Source organism: Sinohyriopsis cumingii, chromosome 7 (genome assembly GCF_028554795.1).
Source record: "Sinohyriopsis cumingii isolate HCF-2022 chromosome 7, ASM2855479v2, whole genome shotgun sequence".
Taxonomy (NCBI): Eukaryota; Metazoa; Mollusca; class Bivalvia; order Unionida; family Unionidae; genus Sinohyriopsis; species Sinohyriopsis cumingii.
Window position 1 is genome coordinate 105,920,710 of NC_142967.1, and position 15,871 is coordinate 105,936,580.

General features: G+C 35.7%; 1 protein-coding gene across 1 annotated transcript in view; it reads right to left on the minus strand.

The window, feature by feature from the left end:
• Positions 1-15,871, minus strand: part of LOC149795883 (uncharacterized) — a 71,512-nt gene that overhangs the window by 9,048 nt on the left and 46,593 nt on the right. The window contains exons 7-10 of the mRNA XM_089963878.1: positions 12,709-12,849; positions 9,045-9,170; positions 3,560-3,697; positions 1,918-2,313 (exon numbers count right to left, since the gene is read on the minus strand). Coding sequence (XP_089820004.1) covers positions 1,918-2,313; positions 3,560-3,697; positions 9,045-9,170; positions 12,709-12,849 — 801 coding nt within the window. The remainder of the gene's footprint in view (positions 1-1,917; positions 2,314-3,559; positions 3,698-9,044; positions 9,171-12,708; positions 12,850-15,871) is intronic.

Genomic DNA, 15,871 nt, shown 5'->3' on the forward strand with positions numbered 1-15,871 from the left:
GGTTGTATAGGAGGGAAACCCTATGTTGTGGCAGAAGATCCCTTCTGTGAGGCAAGGACCTAAGTTCATCCATGAACAGGTCTGAAGACTGCTGAACAATAATCATAATGTCCTCAGTAGGGCTATCAGAATAATTTAAGCAGTGGAAATTCTGACTTTGTATTGAACTTTGGGTAGCAGCCGAAACGGTTGGAAGGTGCATGCGAAAGGACATTCCCAATGGAAGCTGAACTTGTCCACGGTTCATGCTCGCTGTTCTTTGATTAAGGAAACCTAAAAGGCAATCTGTTGTTGATCGTGGTCACAATCATATCCAGCAGAAGCTTTCCCTACAGGATGAAAAAGGATTCTGTGGTGGGGTAGTGTAGATACCATTCAGTGAGGACTGTTTGGCCTGTCCTGGATGGACTGTGTGCTAAAACACATTCTTCTTTCCCGGAATGTGGCACACTTGTAGCATGTTCTTCTTCGAGGTTGCCCAGCAGAGTAGGTTCCATACAAAGAGAAAAACATGTGTGCCTCCTTAATGTTGTTGGACATACTATGAACTTGTTGTCATCCTGGAGAATTAAACGCTCTGGTTCTAAATGAGCACCCCAACTGTAATCCATTTTAGAATCTCTCCAGATTCAGTCACCAATGCAGTTGATAATATGTCTGGTCTGAGAGGGCCAGACACACTACTCCAGATGTGTTGTGCACGGTACAGCTTCTCCCCCATGGTAAGATACAATACACGGCCCAGGGCAATCTACTTCCAAAGGGACTTCAGTTGCTCTTTCATAATGATTGTGTAGTGAGACCCTTCTGGATCTGCAAGAGACAAACTTTTAGATCCTGAAAAAGAGATAGAGGGTCCATTCAACCGCTCTCGATATGTGCATATAAAATCAGATTCCAAATTGTAGCTGAACAAAATCTGCAAACTGTACAATGATTCATTCATATGCATTGTTAAGCAAATGAGGCAGTCTGAGTTAGATACCGCTCCAGTGGCCTAGTGGTTAGAGCACCTGCCTCGGATGAAGGAGACTGTGAGTTTGATCCCAGGCCAAGTCATACTAAAGACTTATAAAAATGGTACTAACATCTGCCTCGCTTGGCGCACAGCATTAAGAGGTTATTGTTAGGACTGGTCGGCCTGGTGTCAAAATAATGTGACTGGGTGAGACATCATGCTACATGTCTGCGGCATGATGCCCCAGTGCTAGACATCACTATAAACTGTCGCACTGCAGACTTCGTAGTGATATGACTGAAATTTTTTAAAGCTACATCAAAAATCCAACTCACACACACACACACACACACACACACAGAGTCTGGGTTAGTGTTCCCAGGGCCCTTCATGGGACCACACTTTGCCACCGACCATCTATTCACTGATATCATTTGCTTAACAATCGAAACAAAACTTTCCTGGAAGAAAACAATAAATAATGGATATATGTTATATATGTTACATGTGAACTCATATCTGCACATGTGCTATATACAGCCCAGGGTATGAACTCACCATTGCAAAATGGAAACCATGGTAACTTAACCTATATTTTGCTTAAAAAAGTAGGCTGTTCAATTGTTTACTGAGTAGCAAGTGCAAACACAAATGCAATAACAATACAATGTGCGTAAAGGGAACAATTATAGTGTATCAAGTTGAAAAACATTGATTTTGGTGTATAGACAATTGATTAAGAAAAAGGAAGATGCAGTAACTGCTATGTTACGGTAGGGTCACTGCTGTTTATTTACTTAACTCAAAAGAAAACCCCATGTCAATATAACATTCTGTTCAGAGGAAGCGATAATAAGGTTCCGAAAATGGCTGCAATCATCAAGTTGATGATACCTTGATATTCTCATACATGTAAAGAAAATCTTAAAAACAATAGAACATAACTATCAATAACATACCTTTGCCTTTCGTAACTAGGTATGCGTCACTTGCTTTGTTATGTGCTGTGATAAAAGGCTGGAAATAGTCAATTGCAGTGCCTTTCATCTCTGCAAAAATATGCAGATCACTTGCACAAAGATACACTTTCCACCCACTAGTGTCCTGACTTTCAATGAAGAAATGATTGATTGCATATAAGAAGACTTTCACAAATGGTTCGATTTTCCATCCACCTACTGGATTTATTTCAAACCCCACTGTTCTATACTCCTTCTCCTCAGAATAGCGAAGTGTAGCAACAATATTTTCCATTAATAATTGCTCTGTTTGTTGATTTCCATCAGTGCTCAAAGGAACATACATGTTCAACACTACTGTTGATTGCATAACAGTGAATGGCGAATTCTGGGAGCCTACATGTAAGAAATAAAATTAAAAAACAGAAACAGAATAAAGTTTTACATGGATATGAGATAAACAACTGTGCTCCAATAGGTCATTTATATGCATATATTAAATGTTTTATGTGCACACTTATTGATAAATGTAAATATGGAATTGATTTTAACGAATTCCCTGAATAGAAACGAGACATGTTAGACAGAAATCTTTGACAGAATATAACAAGGAATGGATGATTTCATAAAAGTAATTATTTATGGAAAAATAAGAGAGTTGTCACTGGCATTGTATGTATATATGGTTTAGCATCAAATCATGTGTGATCTCTGATTCTTCAAAGTAGTCTTAGAAAATGAAATGAAATTTTACTTCATGAAATAGAGAAAAGGTGTGCGGTCAATTACCTGAAAATAATCTGCAGCTTTTATTAATATTCAGATGTTTGTTGTAATTATTTTGAGGAATGTTTCTTGTATGTTAAGCACACTATCAATTAAAGAAATCAATGATATTTGACAAAAACATGATTTCTGAAATATCTAAAATGACTCATGTAGACAAAAATTAAGATCTTTAAAATTGGTGGATTGATATTCTTAAATTTAGCAATAATGAAACATGTGTATCTTAAAATTTAATTTTCGGGTTCAGTTCTGTGTTTCATCAAAGAAGATCTACAAAGTCTCTTTTCTACAAATGGATACAAGCTATGAATTAATACACTACATTCATTGATGTACATTCGTTTTCACTCAGGCTATAATAGGGCAGTTATATATTTAAATGGGGAAAAATTTGGCAATTAGGCAATAGAATTATCCACTGTGTAATAATAAAAAATAAGTTATCACCAATAGTTACCACAGGTTCCATGATATCAAATTTCCAAAGAATTACTTCAACAATTATGTTTCATGTATCTGGGGGATTTTAAATTGTAAGGAACATGCCTTCCATAGGATTATCACAAATTTATTATGGCCATACACAAAATTCAGAAAATCTGCATGAAAACAATGCATGTACAGCAAATTATACCATTGTATTAACTCTTATATGCTCAATCTTATCACATAAAGAACATATATATGGGAATCATTCAATTTTTTCTCATTATCTTTAATTTTAATGTCATTTATTATTTTTTTATTTATTTTTATTATAGTAACTAAATAATGACTACATCACATTCAGACAATTTCTGCAGTACTTTCTTATATCCGCCATTAAATACATTAAGTAAAATAAACTTTTAACCTGTTGATGAGAACAGTAACTGGACTGGTGTGACACTTAGATCAGTTTTATAATTCTCCACCATTCCATTGATGAGGCACACGCTTTTGTTGCATGGATAAATGAAAGCAACTATCCGATATGTTCCCCTTGTTCTACCTGAAATAAAATTTATGTCAAGCGATGACAGTTTTCAAAAGACTTCTGGTATTGAAATAAATAAATAAAACCACAGACAAAACGTTTTATCTCAATATACATGTAGGAATTATCAAATGCAATCTCTTTGTGAACTCGTATTTTATAGAAACAGACACATTCAATACAATAAGAACATTAAAAGTAGGACAAACGACGGCACATTGCAGCACAGTAGCAAATTTGATATCAAGAGCCTCCTCTGCCAAAATCATGGATTAGTTCCAGAGTCTTATATTTTCCACACTTATTGCTTTCAAAGGTAATTTTAAAAACAACATTCAAATACTCATCTGGAAATAGTCAGCACTGACAACAGTATTGTTTATTGCAAGTCTGAATTGTAATCTCATCATCATATACTGGATATAAACTGTTAATGTGATACCAATAACGCAACAAAGAAATGACACTTGTTGATTTTCAATGCAGTGATATATGGAGAATACCTTTGTTTTTCGAGTGTATATAAGGAAATATTTCACAAGTGAAGTGGAAACATTGTGTTGTCATGAGAGGCAAAGTTACTAGTGATAATGCAAATTGTTTCCACTTCATGAATATTTCCTTATATCGACTTCTTTTAATTACATATCCTTTATGGCAAAATCCTTCAATTTGTTTCTCCATTATGTGTCAATACAATTTCTGAACCAAAATGAAGATATTTTATTTTATTATGACCTTATGGTCTTAAAATAAGTAATAGAAATGAGTGAAAACCAAAACCCTTTGAAAAATTCCACAAATAATTTATTTCCCCTGAATACAAAGTGAAAATGCCAAAAAGGACTTACAGTATTAAATCCCAAATTATCATATAACCACAGACACAAGTCCTAATGATTCAAGTTCTCGATAACTTTAGTGGAAATCCAGATTAAATCCAATGCTAGAAGTGTTGATATCCCTACGGTGACCTGTGTAGTGGTGATGTAAAAACAGTCCTTTGATACTAGACTGATGATGATTTCATAAAGTAATTCTTTATCGAAAAAATAAGAGAGTTGTCACAGGCATTGTATGTATATATGGTTTAGCAGCATGTTAGCACAATAATGGCTATATCCTGTATAAAAGCCAACTTAAAGTTTTAACAATGTCAAAGTAAAAAATTGCAGAAAGCATACTAGGTAAATTTGAAATTTTAAATTACTACAAGATGAAAGAAAAAAAATGTACTGAAGTTAAAAATCTTTAAAAGGTAACCCCCAAAAACATATAAAGATAAAACAAATTTCTTAAAAAAATTGCAGAATTCTCCTCTATAGTCCAAGATTTTCTCTGGAGGTAATCATCAAAAGTATCTTATCTCAGTTCAGGGCATATGTTGCGTCAAATTGAAGACTTGAAAATACATGTACTTGTAAAGGCACTGTGTCCAAATTTAGTGTGAATATGGTAAGTAAGATAGTCTTGGTGCATGGAAACTTTATTAGCATAATGATTTTTATTAGAGATATATGGGAAATGTGAGTCAATCACTCTTTATGCCTACAAGTGAAGCAAAAGTCATCTGATTTGTCCATATATTTCTTGAATAAATGAAAACGCCATACCAATATGACTTTCCATTTAGGAGGAGAGGCTCTCCTGGTGTCCATATTGTACATTAGATCTGCACCATTCTCTTTAGAACAAATATAACATAAGAAATCTTTCATGTTAAATTTGTCCTAAAGGAAAAAAAAAACCATCATAAGAAGTCTTTGGGAGCATGGATCCATGCTTACTTTGCACTCCCCATCAGCCTAGGCTACACTCGTGGTTGGGAAAACAAAGGATCTGACTTGCAAACCAAATTCAGCAGTAAATGCCGGTTACATGCCACTACCAAGAGCAGCCCTCGACATGCCAATGTCCTCTACCTTCCAAGCCACTGGAACAGCCATATGAGTTTTACAACTTAACATCAAGGGTCTCTCAGCAGCCAAATGAACCACCATTGGCACTATAGCCCACCATCATAATGTTGACATAATCTTTCTGCAGGAGACTCATGTAGCAGACCAGGAAGTCAGGTGAACTAGATCACAATACTCCAGAGGCATTTACATCAGCAGAACTTCAGAAGGTCCTCGCAACATCAAATCAGGCAAAGAAGCAGAATATGACAATATCCGCCTGAGTTCCTGAAGCATCTTGACCCAAAGACAAAGGTATGGCTGGCAGCTTTATACACCCTGGCTGTAAGCAAAAAGTGCATGTTGACTTTGTGACACCAGGCAAAGATTATTGTGATCCCAAAGCCATAATGTAGAAAGTTATTGGCTGATCTCCTTTCTTTCAGTCTGTTTTAAGGAACTGGAGCACCTGATTCTCCAAAAAATCAGTCCAGACTTGGAGAATATCATAACTGTTGAGCATAAAATCTTCAGGCTTGGTCGCAGCATTTGCAATCAAGTTCTTGCCCCGATTGTTAGTTGAAAAGTGATTTCAGAGGAACCTTAAAACTGTAGTTGTTTTCCTTGATCTAACAGTGGCATAAGATACAGTCTGGCATGCAGAGCTGTTATTGAAAATTTCCAAAGTACTGCCTTGCTGGCTAGTTGAGACTATCTGTTTCTTTGCAACAGGCACTTCAGACAGTACATCTGAGAGAGGTGCAGCTCATGGAGATGTCAGACTAATGAATTCCCAAAGGGATCTGCTCTTTTACCATGTATGTTCAATGTTCATATCAATGACATGCCTAAAACAAAGTCACGCAAGTTTATGTGCATTGATGACATTGCTCTTGAGACCCAAAGTTGCCCATTTACTGAGCTTGAGGGGGTACTGAACAATGATCTGGAGGAAATTACAGACTTCTTCAAGAAATGGTGCCTACAGCTGAGCACAACAAAGACAGTTTCCAGTGTCATCCACCTAAACAATGCAAATGCGAACCATGAGCTTTGCATCCTCTTCAATGGGCAGTACAAAAAACATGACCCAATACCAATATACCTTGGAGTGACTTTCAACAGATCACTGACATTCTACAAGCACCCAAAGGAAACTGCAGCAAAACTGAGCACTTGAAACAACCTATTCTGCAAACTGGCTGGCTCAACCTGGGGTGCTAGTGCACAGAAATCAGCACTGGCCCTCTGTTATTCAACAGCCGAGTAGTGCGTGCCTGTCTGGGCTTGATCATCCCACACTAAGTTAATTGATGTCCAGCTCAACATAACAATGTGCATTATCTCTGGAACACTACTTCCAACTTCTTTACCATGGCTGCCAGTCCTCAGCAATATTCCTTCTCCATTGCCAGGAAGCAATTACAAAATTAATGGCTAATATCTATGCCAGTGAGAAATTTCTACTGTACATGGTCATCACTGCACATCCAGCAGTCCACATGGCTTCGAGACATCCAATCTGGTTAGGTCCTTCGTTGAAGTATATGACTGTTATTTCAGCATGGTGTGATGAGTGGTCTTCAATGGATGTTGTAAACCAATCCCTCATAGCTCAGCCATCTGTCTTCCCTCCTGGCGTCATCTCAGGGCCAGGCTGAACCATTTCCGGACAGTACAGGGGCATTGTGCAGTTAGCACTGTATGATGGGGCCAGGCCACTGACTCTGTAGAGCTCTGTAGACCATGTCACACACTGAACAACTGCCCACTGATGAAGTTCCCTGGTGGACTGCAGCCTCTGCACCTTGCTAATGATGGCACTGTTAAATAGTTGGGAATGCACTGCACATGATAAATAATAATAATAAGTCTTTTAGTAAAAATGCCAGTGACATGACAATTCATTCAGGAAGCATAGTAATAATAAGATTTTCAATACTGTCACCATGGTGACCATATTAGACATTTACATGGCACCATTTTCATTTAGGACCAACTAGGCATCACAAGATGTTTTCTGATGAAAATTCCATGCTGATACAAGTTTCTGTTCAAGAAGAGAAGTGATGAAAAGATTGCTGCCACAACAGTCATTTAGGACCAACTAGACATAAAAATAATTATTTTCTGGAAATCCACATGCAGATATGGCCATCCACTCAGGATGGTGACCATACTGGATGTGCATGTGGCACCATTTCCATTTCAGGATAAATATGGCATCATACAAATGGAAACACTTCTATGAATTTTAAACATCTGCACAAATGGAGAAAGGTCCTGTTTGGAAAGGTTTTAAGGGTTTATATAAGCTTGAGTTTCACATTCACTCTGTCAGGTGTCAGGTATACACTTTGCAAGATCAAAGGTGGAGTATAATACTAATGATAATAATAACAATAATAATGACTTTATTTAAAGATGCTAATTTGGTTAAATGACCAATCTTCCATAATGACTAGTCTACAGTTGCATTTGTACAAAGATAATGCATTTTACAAGATGAGGCATCTTTAGACAACAAATACAATTAAACAAAATCATATAAATTATTGTTTCTGTAGATGTTGACTAAGAAGCTTTATAAAAGCCTGGCATGAGTCAGCTTGCTTTGACTGAGCTTACTTTATATTGGGAGGTATGGAATTCAATAGTTTGGCTCCAGAAAACAAAACTCTTTTTATTAAACTTGGAATTTTGTTCAGAATGGACCAGATACAGAGTTCTTTTTTTAACGCATCAGTACATTTGACCATGCAAGGATACATTTAGAATGATACTGAAAATTGTATATACTGTGTGCTTTTGTCTATGACTGCATTTAGTAAACAAATAATTCACTCCTGCTTTAGGTTAGTCTGTGGGAATCCATTTTGTGATTAGACTTTACAAATGTGAAATCAGACAAAAGCTCCAGTGAATGTTTCCCAGAATAAGCTATCCTTACTTTACATTGAAACATCTGAAGTATGACAAGAATACATCAAGTTCTTAAAGCAATAATCATAAAATCTTGTCAGATCAATAGACGAGTGAATTCAATTCAAGAGGTCAATAGTTCAAGTCAATGGGGTTTAAGCTCATCATTATTTTCTCTACAGTCTAAAGCACTGGTTCAAGTACATTAGAGTGCTCTAGCCAACCATGTTGGAGACAATGAGATTCTGCTGTGTATTCAAATGAAAAACTTTAACTTCAAACATAAATGTAAATTTCCTATCCTTGTGACCTTCACACCACAGTATTAAACAAGTGTGTTGCAAAACAGATATTCTTTGCAACAGAGTGAACCATCATAAGTGTGAGAAGAATCAACTAAGCAAATGACATATGTTTACCCCAAATCCTTTACACAGCTCAACAAAAAGTGTTACCAGGTAACAGTTTATCAAACAAAATCCTAGTCTAGGCAACTAGCAAGCACAGACTACTTAAACAAGCATGCAGAGTTGGAAATTTACCTTCGCTTTCTTGCCTTTCTTGTAGTTCAACAAAGTCACTTTCTTTACCAGGATCACTGAAAACACTGCTTGAGACCTCATTGTTTGACTGGTTATCTGTGTTTTCCACATCATCAATTCCACCATCTGTAATTTACAGCAAAACATTACTTGCATATTTTCTTGAAAAAACTTAAGTCAATTACAAATTTCTATAATATTTCATAACTGAATTATGGGCTGATATCTCCCTTGTGATCAATATTTGATCCTGAAGATGGAGTCTGAGTAGATCAGTCTATTTATTGATAGGTCAACACAAAACCTATATAAAAGTGCTGATGATGCTGAGTGAAATATCGTTGAATTTTGGATCTTAATAAAATGGTCTGTTTAAGATAGGTCTCATCTGTAATTCCTTTACTTTGTTGATAGTTTCTGGGCATACTGTGTTCCTTATCTGTGGATGAATATTGTTCTGTGCTTCTATCTCAAGGGGCATATACACAGATAGATTAGTTTGACTGAACAAGATGGGAACTGTCAATTATGGTTATTATGTACAATTTTCCACCACTCACAGATATTATCTTTTGGAATACTTCTGCTCCAAACTATGATTTTTCACCAACATAAGTTCTGTCAAAGTTTCACTTTTTTGAGTCAGTGGTTTATTAACTACTATGCCAGATTTCTTATTCATTCCATAATGATGTCAGGGATCGTCCTGGGCTTCGCCAATGTCGCAAATTGTGATTTTTTTTCCTTACTGGCGACAAAAATATCCCATCTGGCGAATTTTTTGGTGACAGACTTTTTGGTTATTTAATTTGTACATACAATCATGGATTTGGACTGGATAAATTAAAAGGGAGAATGAAAGGAAGCCACAAACTTGACTAAGCAATGCATTGGAATCAATCTGTTACACAAACGATCCTTTGTTCATATTGATAACCCCATCTTTACCATGCATTGTTACATCATAATCTGCTTATGCTGACATCTGGGCTGAGTACTGTATGCTGTGATACAGTCAATCATGCTACCAAACTATACCTACAACTGACCGACTTCTGAAGACGCGAATAGAACAGATACAATTAATTGAATGGCTAATCCTTCTGTTGTTTTGTTTTTTTGTTGTTGTTGACATATACCAATACAATAGTTTTGCTGAACCTTCATAGAAAACTTATAACCTTTGAAGTACCGACTACTGAGTATAAATACAAAGCAAATGGAAAAAATCTCAATCACAATTATATGTGTCGCCAGCGCATCATTTTACTCATTGATCTTTTCCTTTTGCCATCAATCTGTGTTACAGCTGCAGAGATTTAAACTCCGCAACAAGAAATAGCAAAAAAAAAACAGTTTTGCATAATTAATAATAATTATTTATTTCTCAAAATACAGGAGTGAAAGAATCCCTAAAGTGGGTGTGAATTTATGCTTATATATACGGTCCAATATTGCCAGGTGTTGACTCGTGCAAGTTTCATTCGTGGGAATGGAGATCCTATTTTGCTTGTCGAGAAAATTTATACAGCATTCAGTGATCATTCTTGGGATTTAGGAAGCAATTCACTACAAGCTTTGTGAAGCTAGCCATAAGGTTGGGGGGGGGGCTGCCGAGAGACTACTGGTGTCACCTGTCAGCACTGTCGACTGTGAACATGGATTCAGTAAGATGAACCTCATAAAAACTGACATCAGAAATAAACTCTGCATCTCATCTCTCGAGAATTTAATGAGAATCAGCATGTACAGATGTGAAAAATTAGACTTTAAAACTGCATTCAGCAAGTGGGCAGCCCTAAAATCGCGACGGATCTTCATGCAACACTTTGTAACCTTCTGTTAATGCTTGTTGTAATTAGAGTATTAACTAACTCATCTTTTGTAATTTTCATTGCCTGTTACATTAACAGACTAAATTAACACTTGAAAAAATGTGCACTACTTGTTCTGGCGACACTTTTTGAAAATTGGCGACAAAATATTGAGGTTGGCGATTTTTTTGGCGACAGCTTTTTAAAAGCCAGGACTATCCCTGGATGTATTAGGGTTTTAAGTCTGTCAATGCCATAGTCTGCTTATACAGACATAGGTATTTTGATCAAATAAATATCTTTACTTCTTTACTTCTTAATTTCATATTTTCATTATAATTTAATCAGTCTTTCTTAACCATGTATCACTTTTAAATTGTCTGGGTATTAAATAGGCCTGGTATACAGCCTTTTCTATATTTAATTTCAAAATATCAATGAAAGGGGGAATGACTGGCATGCCATCTATTGTTGTCCATCCAACAGGTATATCAGACTTGTATTTAACACCAATTTGGTGCTCAAAATCACTCAATGTCATCTCAATTAACACTTTCCCAGATGCAAAAATATAGGTTACTGCATTTGTATGGGGAAAAAATGAGCCAGGTTTCCAGAGTAATTCTGCATGGCCTTGGTAGTACAGTATTAATTCAAACAAATGAGTTCACATTTTTCCATACCAATACAGTAACCTTTTTATTAATACTCATTTTGTTTTTTAACCAAAGGATTAATAACAAAAAGAAGAAACAAGAAGAAACAAAGTAACTGAATTTATGCTGTATTCCAAAATAAGTATACAGCCATACATTCATCAATATACAGTAAAAATGCTAATGCACACAAAGTGCTACCCAGTGACCTCTGAACTTTGTCCTGCACTCTACATTAGTTTTTAACTAAATTGGTTTGGTCTACTTAAACTTGATTGAAATTTGGAGTCAAATTGTGAATGAATGCACATTGCAATAACTTTTCCAGTTGGTCTGGAATGGATGGATTTTGTTTTTTTCTGTCTATTCTACACAATTCTGCTTTTCTGCTTCTGATGGACTGGATTTATTAGCTGTGTCAATTCCTTATGAAGTGCATGAGGTTTGAGCAGGGATAGACCTGCCATGAATCAACTGCATTTGTGTGGTTGTTCTGATACTGATTGTTTGGAATAATCATGGAACAATATGAACTCTTTCAACTGAAATTATCAAAAAGATATTATGGAATATCACATGCATTTCATTTTTAGTGCAGTAAGCAGACTGTGACAGCAGCTGGAAATGCAGTCAAAATGACTTTAAAGAGTTATTCTGTATGAAATACAAATAGTCAGTGCAAAATGAAATGTACAAGGCATACAAAACTGAGATATACAAGGCATACAGAACTACACATACATTTTGTTCTGATTTATATTGGAAGAAAGAAATTCATCTGACATGAAGTACATCAAGGCTTTCAGGATGAGACATTTTAATGTGCAACCAACATGCTTGTAAAAAGAAAAGATATAGTTATTTTATTGTGAAGACTATTTTATGCAGTATCCATGATTTGTATTACGTTAAATGTAGAAGTGAGTCCTAAGGATTCCCATAATGTCTTCAAGTGTGTGACATGAAGTATAACTGAACTGTATATAAAGCTTCATATTTACTAATTAAATACTTTGATTAATTACTGAAGCTACTATTTCATACAAAATAGATTATAGATTTTAGAGAAATATATTGATGTTTAAAGCAATAGTTTTGGGCTCATCCATTAAAGGAAGAAACAAGTCATGAATTAATCATTCAAAATTAATCCCTTTTCCTCTTTCACAGGTATCTATGGGAGAAAGGACTTACCTTTATTCACTGAACTGGAAATTCTGAGGTATGGATCAGATTTATTCGCTGAAGATCTTCGTCCCAAACACTCATAATGGAGATGGACTTCAACATCAGCACCATCAACCTTATGTGACTGACTCAGCACTTGATCGATAACTGAAAAATAGATTTGAATCAAATGACCCATTAGAAAAATGAGAATCAAAATGTTGTTTTACATGACACTGTATCCAGCATGAAATCTATGCTGAAGTTATAGGTTCTATTTTGTTCTGCTAGAAGCTTGTTTTAACAAACAAAAATTGGTAAAATAGTAACTTTTCTAATACAGCTTTTCCAATCTCATTCTTTTCAAAATTTATAATGTCCTCAAATTCTTCTGCATTTGACCATGTAGGAGAATTAGTAACAAGATTTTCAGTATGTTATTTGTGCCAGCCATTATCATTCAAATATCATAATCAGTCTGCTGGTGAAAACCCTATGCTGATACAACCTTCCATTTAACAGGAGTAGCAATAATAATATTCTCAAGATAGCTGCCATGGTGATCATACTGCATTGTAATTCTCATTTAGTATCAATTACACCTCATAAGAAGTCTACCAGTGAAACCCCGATGTTGGTATGACTTTTCATCTAGAAGTAGCAAAAAGATTTTCAAGATCGCTGTTGTGGTAGCCATTTTGGATTTCAGACTGGCACAAGTTTCATTTAAGACCAACCAGTCATATTATGAAGTCTTCCTGTGAAATACCATGCTGATGACTTGCCATTCAGGAAGAGTAGTAATAACACTATTTACAAGTTCACAGTTCTAGTGGCTATCTTGGATTTTAGATTCATACCAAGTTCAATTAAGACCAACCAGACGTTATAACTCTTTTAGTGAAAACTCCTGGTTGATATGACCATTCATTCAGATGGAGTATCCATAAAAAGATTTTCAAGATGGTCATTGTGATGGACATATTGGATGTCCAGGTGGCACCATTTTAATTATGGACCAATAAAGAGTACATGAAATCTTCTGGTGAAAACACCATACCAATAGGACTTTCCATTCAGGAGGAGTGGCAATAACAATATTCGAAATATGGCTGCCATGGTGACCTATTGTACATCAGATCTGCACTATTTTCATTTAGGACTAATATGACATCATAAGAAGTGTTTTAGTGAAAATGCCATTGCCATGACCATCCAATCAGGAGGCTTAGTAATTACAAGATTTTCAAGACTGTCACTATGGTGACCATATTGTATATTTAAGCAGCCTCATTTTTACTTAGGACCAAATAGGTATCACAAAATGTCTTCTGACGAAAACCCAATGTCGATATGAGTTTTTCTCCAGGAAGAGAAGTGACATCATATTGTATCAGGACATTCAAGACTATTGGAATTCATTCAGAATATTCTATACCTTTTGACTTGTCATAGTACATTTAGCATTATTTCGGATTCAATTCAAGACAGTGTAAGTGTCTCATGAATTTTGAATTTGTATTAAGGGAAATAAATTGCCTTCTAGCTTGACATTGTTGGTTTCACTTTCTGTTACATTTTTTAAGATCTAGAGTTTTAAAGATACATTTCCTTCATGATAAAACTTCCAGTTCTATGTGCATTTCAAAGGGATCCAAAATGGAGTTGTCGAGACAAAACATATAAATGGCACATCTCAGGTTTGAGACAATGTTCTCACCAAACTGCATCAGAATAAGCTGAATGATTCATGAACTTGTTAAAGACTCTGTTGTAATGGAGATATAATCTTGAGGGGAAAAGGGCAATAACAACATCAAAATCAGACCTTAGAAGATGAAGCCTTCAAATGGCATGCCACGATGTAATAGGCAATTCATCTACAAAATGGCATCCAATTATGAGCAAGTGTTTCAGAGCTATGCTGGTTACAAGCAGCATTCCATGTGACATTATGAAGTCAACAGTCAAGAACCATTAAAGCTATTATCATGAGAAAAAACCCATAAAAGGCACATCAAGGGCTATGAAATAATGTACTTAAGCTGGACACAGGGATTTGCTCGAGTGGAAACATAATACTGATGGACCAAGGGCAATAACTCTGTAGAAATTGGACCTGAAAAAATAAAACCTTTGAAAGGCACAAATTCATCTACCAAGTGGAATCCAGTTGTATGTAAGGATGGCAGAATTATGGTAGCTACAAATCAAACAAATGGCTGGAAAATGGGAGATATCTAAATGTGGGACTATAAAATAGTTGTGTGTCCTCCTCAATGACTAAATCTCAATGTGACGGCCAAACAATTTCTATCAATTATAATTACAGTATACTGTACAAACCAGAATACTGACATATTTCATAGCAACAATCTGACTGTACAAGCATGATACCTAAAGTTTAGGTTACACAACAACTTTTCATAGTTAATATTACAAGATCTACAAAGAATCATTAATATTTTGTTCATGAATTTCAGGCCTTGGAGTAGTGTCACTGTAAAGATCATTTTATGTAGACAATTTATGAATCTGTTACCAATAAAACAAAAAATGACCAGAAACAATGGAACCTTTACAAGGCAATATATATTTAGTAAGCAATTCAGCTACCAAATGCCATCCAATTATAACCTGCAGACCTATGCAGGTTACAAAAAGTGTGAATAGACAGATAGATTAATTAGCAGACAGGCAGATGGAAAAAGGGAGATACAATAGTTTTCCCACTTTTAGCTGTGGCATGCTATAAACTGTCAATTTTTCTCCTCAATGTGATATGCGGACCACTCCCACATCTTGATGTTGGGCCCTGAAATATCAATATTATAACAAAGAGTAAATACCAGAACACTGAGCCATTTCAATGCAACAATCACCCCACCTGACATGCATAACACTTAAAGTCAGATTAAGGGAGATCTTTTCACAAATGATAGTACAAGATCTACAGAGAAACATTAATACTTTGTCCATGTTTTCGGGCCTTGGAGTAGTGTCACTGTAAAGATCATTTTATGTAGACAATTTATGAATTAATGGATTAGGTTTGACCAATGCATACCTTTGGTGTTTTGTGCTTCAGAGGTCAAAACTTATACAACTGGTTGTACAGAAATGATCACTATGTGTTTTACATCACAAGTGAAAAGCAATCTGAGGACTAGACAAACAAGGATATGGATGT